The sequence below is a fragment of the Rutidosis leptorrhynchoides genome, chromosome 9, assembly GCF_046630445.1.
Source record: "Rutidosis leptorrhynchoides isolate AG116_Rl617_1_P2 chromosome 9, CSIRO_AGI_Rlap_v1, whole genome shotgun sequence".
Classification (NCBI taxonomy): domain Eukaryota; kingdom Viridiplantae; phylum Streptophyta; class Magnoliopsida; order Asterales; family Asteraceae; genus Rutidosis; species Rutidosis leptorrhynchoides.
The window spans coordinates 257,474,011-257,480,577 of record NC_092341.1 but is presented as its reverse complement, the minus strand read 5'-3'; the positions used below and the strand labels follow the sequence as shown (position 1 = coordinate 257,480,577).

Here is a 6,567-nt window from a genome sequence, read left to right as displayed (position 1 = left end):
AGCTGATGTGATCCTTGGGATAAGGATCAATCGTGGTGAGAATGTCATCACGATAACTCAATCTCATTATATTGAGAAGATTCTCAAAAGGTTCAATTTTGAGGATACCTCCCGGGTTAGTACTCCCATTGATCCTAATATCAAGCTTTTACCCAATACGGGTACGGCTGTATCTCAGCTTAAATACTCGTAAGTTATAGGGTGTCTAATGTATGCAATGACTTGCCCTAGATCGGATATTTCTTATGCCGTGGGGAAATTGGGTAGATTTACTAGTAACCCGGGTTCTAACCATTGGCAAGCTATGAATAGAGTATTTAAGTATTTGAAGCTGACCAAGGACTTTGCTATAACTTATACCGGCTTTCCTTCTATTCTAGAAGGATATTCAGATGCAAGTTGGATTACCAATGTAGAAGATCATTCTTCTACAACTGGTTGGATATTCCTACTTGGTGGAGGGGCAATTTCATGGGCTTCTAAGAATCAAAATTGTATTACAAATTCGGCCATGGAGTCAGAATTTGTTGCGTTGGCTGCGGCTGAAAATGAAGCCGAGTGGTTAAGGAATAAATTAACAATTCTATGTGCCCAACAAGATTCACCAAGTTTCTATTGTGAAACCTTCAGAAGAGACACCTGCAACAAGACTAAGCCCAAATCATTCCAAAATCGGTTATGGATCCAGCCCACAGACCTTTGATTTTAGCTTACAGACAAAATAATATACGCATGACATAATTAAACACCTATGCCAGCATTGACCAGAGAGCACAAACACTCGACCTGTATATTCAAAGTTTCAAAGTTTCAAAATTGAGAAGAATCTATTGAACTGGCCTGAATAATAACTACAGGACCATAAAGGTAACTTGTTAGGAATCAGTAGCAAGAGCCTTCTCAGTAACAACTTCATCGGCAGGCCCTTTATTGTAGCTTATTACTGGACCAAAAGACCCTTGTCCCAAAATTGTTGTAAAGCTTTTGGTGGCTTTTTGTAACTACCTACAAATTTTAAATAGGCTTAAATAAATGCTTCCATATAAATCTTGGTTAAGTAAATGCTGCCATTTTATATAGACTTAAAGAAACACATGGAACGTTTTCCCCTGTCTTTTTGTTTCCCTGTTGAGGGCGTTTTCCTTTGAAAAACGACCTCGTTTCTATATGAGTATTCGTTTTTTTCGCCCAAAAAAAAAAAAAAAAATGAAAACAAAAACTTCATTCAGAATGGAGTATAAGCTTTTTAACAAAGAAAGAAACAGATTGTTCTGCTTTTTAATCTGAAAATCTAAAATAGTTTTGGTTTTATGAATACATATGACATATGATATGAATGATATATGATTTTGAAATCTTCATAAACTACAAAATAGTAGCCCTTTCTTGGATTTGAAAGCAAAAATATTTCTTATGGAAGAGTAAAAAATACTATCACTTACAAGAATAAATAATTTTAGGTGCATTATAACTCTTTGTCATCAGAATATATTATTCTTGCAAACGGTAACGTGTTTCTTCCTACACCTACGCAAGAATGATCGCGTGTTTGTAACATAGGACTGTACTTATTAGTCCCATAATATGTTAAACACTTCCTAAGTACAAAGTTAATTGGTCTTTGCTGTTTTAGTTCCATTTAGAGAGTGGGGTAGTTTTGGCACAACTGATTATCAATAACTTGAAATGCAGTACTGAAATTTGTAACAAATCTAAATCTAAACACCAAGGCTGGTCCAATGGTTCGTCTAGGAGTGCCGCCCAGGTCCGCCCAGCCTGGGCGCTGATGGCACGAGCTAGCCCAGGCCCCCGCCCAGGGTCTCGCCCAGCTCCTCCGTCCCCCACTTCGTCCGTTCATAGCATATTTGTGGACGGTTTTTGGCAAAAAATATAAAAAAATAAAAATAAATAAAAAAAACTCCAACGGCTAGTTTAACGGATACATTGTTTTTTCTTTTTTCTTTTTTTACCCTATATATATTACTCCTATTCTCTTATTTTTACACACACAAACATACATTTCTTTTTCATTTCCATCACTCTCATTTCATTTTTTTTTTTTTTTTACCTTTCCATCATTTTTACACTCAATTAAACAAAATGAGTTCCAATAACACAAATCCCGATCCCGACGCATATATGGTATTATCGATCACGAATACCACTACCAATCGAGCACTCGAATCACTTGACGCGTTAGAAGAATTAAGTGACAACGAAGAAGTTGAACCAATACCACAGGCACCTAGAAGATATTTACAAAGAGATCATCAGGGTCGTGCAAGGGCTTTATGGAATGATTATTTTTCCGACGATCCCACTTTTTCGGCCGATTATTTCGTAATCGTTTTCGAATGAGCAAACCTCTATTTCTTCGTATATGTCAAGGTATTTTGAACTTTTCTCAATCTCCGGTTCAAAAATATTTTAGTTATTTCATTCAAAGACGTGATGCTACCGGATTACTTGGTTTTAATATTGTTCAAAAAAATCAAATCCGCCATACGTCAACTAGCTTATGCCGCTTCGGCCGATGTGTTTGATGAGTATTTGCATATGGGTGAACAAACCTCATATGATTGTTTAAACAATTTCTACAAATGTGTTTTCCACTTGTACGGACCCGAATATTTGAGAAAACCAACTGCACAAGATGTGCAACGTTTGACCACTAAACATGCTCAAATACATGGTTTTTCGGGGATGCTAGGAAGTATTGATTGTATGCATTGGGCATGGAGAAATTGTCCGGCACGTTGGAAGGGTCATTATACACGAGGTGACCATGGTTACCCGTCAATTATGCTTGAAGCAGTAGCGTCGTACGATGGATGGTTTGGCACGCTTTTTTTGGAACTGCTAGATCAAACAATGATATCAACGTACTTAATCAATCCGATTTGTTTAACGACTTATTAGCCGGTGAAGCACCACCATGTACGTATACGGTTAACGGGTGTACGTTTACTAAGGGTTATTATTTGGCTGATGGAATTTACCTGGAATGGTCTACATTAGTTAAGTCGTTCAGAAATCCGATAGACTCGAAACAAAAAAAAATTCAAAAGGTATCAAGAATCGGCAAGAAAAGATATTGAACGAGCATTTGGAATACTACAAGGCCGATGGCAAATTGTTCAACGTCCAGCACGACCGTATTATATCCGCAAAATTAGAAGAATTTTGTAAGCTTGTGTGATATTAAATAATATGATAACCGAGGACAACGACCGTTCCTTTTGTGGACTCGAGGAAAATTATCGTCCGGTTCGACTAACACAGGGATCATTCCAAGAAAGGTTTGATGTGCATATGCGAGTGGATGCGGAAATAAGAGATGTGGGCATTTATCGACTACTACGAGATATGCTTGTAGAACACATACATAATCTTCCACCTAATTATCGCATACGACATGATCCAACAAGAAATCCAAACAATCAAGATGACGCCGGACCTTTACACATTCTCGATGACGAGGATGAAGAAGATCAAGAAGACGACGATGAAGAATAGGACTTTTAATATTAATTATTGTAGTGTTTTTAATTTTTAATAAAAGTTTAGTTTTATTTATATTTTCATGTAATTTTATTTTTAATTGTATTTTTATTTTAATGTATTTTTTTAATTATTGTAATGTTTTTTAATTTTTAATAAAAAGTTTAATTTTATTTAAATAATTGTAATTATTTGATAATATAAAAAAATTAAAAAAGAAAATAAAAATATGGAAGGAGGAGTGTCATTGTTGGGAGTGTTTAATCCTGGGTTTAGTCCTGGGAAGGAAGTGAGATGAAAGTGCTGATGTGGCGCTGAATGGTTGGTTAGTCTTGGAAGAAATCCTGTCATGGTTCGGACCTCTCTAATAATCCAAAAATTCAAATCCTTATGTGTAGACAACTAGAGGTGGCATAAAACCCTAATTATAATACTGTACCAAATATAAATGGAACTCTTTTCATCAGAAATCAACAAATAAGCTACTCAACACTTTAAAGTAAAATGAATTAAACAGATGATAGATCCACACAAAAAATAGCAGTCAAACAAATAAACTTTCATAAAGATACTTGAATAAAAAAAAAAAGAGAAATTTACTCAAATAATCTAATTTGAACTTCTCTCTCATAAATGAACATTGTCAGACAACTTTTTTCAACCATAGACATAGATTTCGCCTAATGTTTAGGCGAATTAGGCGAAATACCTTTTATTAAATCCCAACGCAACACGTGTACAAAAAACTTCTGCTTTTTTTTTTTTTTTTTTTTCCCAACTTTTCACCTAACCTAACTTATTTAGGATAAACTTGTTTAGGCGTAATGTTTAAACGAATCAAAATGCACCTAGTGTAGTTTAAGTTACCCAATTTGATATATGTCTGTTTTCACTCATTAGTCATTACTTAACCCGCCCGTTTTGCCACCTCCAGCAGTTCACCACCAGGCTTTTGGTATGATTCATGATGATTTGTGATGTCAATTAAACCCAATAATGGGCTAACAATAATATCCATTACCATATATACTAATATCAACCAAGTTTTTGATCATATTATATTTTGGAGGATGTAGTTTTACCTAGGGAAGATTTGTGTAAAATATGTTATATTTAGAGGATAAAACATGTAAATATTTGAGGGTCAAATTGGTATAAACAAAAACTTGATGGGTTAACATGTAAGCTTTCAAATTAATATAATACTTTACTAAATAAAATTCACCAAATTTTTTGACGGGATTTATCTTTTTTTTTCATCGCGAGTTAGGTTTCTCCGTCATCAATGTATAACTCGAAATAATTATATGAACAAAACGCAACTAACTATATTCGAAACAGAGATTTTTATAATATATATAATAAACAAACTCAACTAATTATATCAAGTGGATGGCTAAAGCAAGTACTAAGTTTTTGTATTTGTAAGGAAAAAAGACCTAAGTTCGAGTCCCCTGCCCCTTTTTCATTTTTTTTGTTTGTAATTTTTTTTATCTCAATTTTCGCTCAACTTTAGTTTCATAAATGACGTTAGAAATGTTCCACCGTATTTGTTTTTGATAAAAATAAAGAAGAGAAAGTATTAACAAAAAGAACCTTACTTTCAGAATTATCACGTTTTATTTTTTAGTACCGTGTTTTCAAAATTTTCAAATTTATAACATTATATATGTATGTAATAAGTAGTAAACATACGTAGACATTTTGTATATAAATATCGTGTAATTCTACAAACAGATACCAAGCAATGTATATCCAAATGCAACCGCCGCAACACGCGGTCCGAATGCTTTCTAGTTATTATCAATTACTACAAATCAAGTACATAAACACCAAAAAAGTTGAGAACCTTACCTTCTTTTGTATCAAGAAAAAAATGGGTTGTAGAGTGAATTATAGTAGGAAAGAAATTGTTCTAAGAAATAAGACTCAGTCTTATGGTTTTTGGTGGAAAAGGTTGTAACTTTATTAAACCAAGATTTACAAAAGACTATTAAGATTCCAATTGAAGTTGAGGTTTTGTGAATAAAACTGATTCAAACGAATACAACTGCTGCTGCAGATACTGGGTGTACAAGTTCTGTAGTCGATACTCAATTCTAAGGAACTAAAAGAAATACGTAAGTATATATGGGAATGAAAATCTCATCAAATTTGTGAATAAACTGGCCACTATTGTTGTCGCATCTCTTACCTATTTCTCGGTATCCCTAGGTTGTTTTGATTTGGTTGTTTCTGATTGTTGTTTGTTTGTCTTGATGGTTTTGATAGTTGGTTTGGTCTTTGAGTAGTGTTTGTTTAGTTCTATTTGAGTCGATAATTTCATCACAATTTTTGCGAGAGCCGAAGAAGCGTCTACTAAGCAAAGGCGCAGAAAAAAAAGATTTGTTGGCCTAACCCCTGACCGGTTTTGAATTACGCAGTGTTGATACAAATTCAGCAATGAATTCATGTTTTGATTGAGTTTGGATCGAATTGTACAATTTGGGGAAATGAGAGAAAAATCTAGTTACACCTTAGAGAATTGGGAATTATGACTAGAAGGCTTAGTAATCTAGTTGAGATGATGGTATTTATACTCTAATACCATCACTCTTACAATGCTTAAATCGGGTCAATCAAAGTCAAAACGTGCATCATTTTCTATTGAGTTAACATTCTCTCCCTTGATGTGCGTATAGAAGATATGAGTTTCTTGACTTGAATTCTTGGAAATCTTGTGTTATCATCTGCTCTTTTGATGTACGATGTATGATTCTTTCTTTAAAAACGTCTTATAACTTTCTTCTCTTTGATGACTCTAGAATCTCTCACTTCACGGATGAATCAATACGTTCCCGATGATATTTGAACTTGCATGAAACTTATTCTTTTGGAAGCTTCTTTTCTTTAATTTTTATTGATGAATGATTCTCTAAGCAACACACAAAGCAAGATCTTTAACTTTGTTGAAACTAAAAAATTCTTCTTGATGGAACGTCATATATAGTTCAACTTTGGATATTGTTGTGTTGATTATCCATAGAAACTTTGAAAGTCTGATTTTTTGAGGAGAAATGAAAACAT

At 34.0% G+C, this 6,567-nt stretch overlaps 1 protein-coding gene across 1 annotated transcript; it reads left to right on the top strand.

Moving 5' to 3' along the window:
- The first annotated feature begins 217 nt into the window (after nucleotides 1–217).
- On the top strand, nucleotides 218–703 carry LOC139868710 (secreted RxLR effector protein 161-like). The gene has a single exon (XM_071857046.1). The coding sequence runs from the start codon at nucleotides 218–220 to the stop codon at nucleotides 701–703; it is 486 nt and encodes a 161-aa protein (XP_071713147.1).
- Nucleotides 704–6,567: the final 5,864 nt, after the last annotated feature.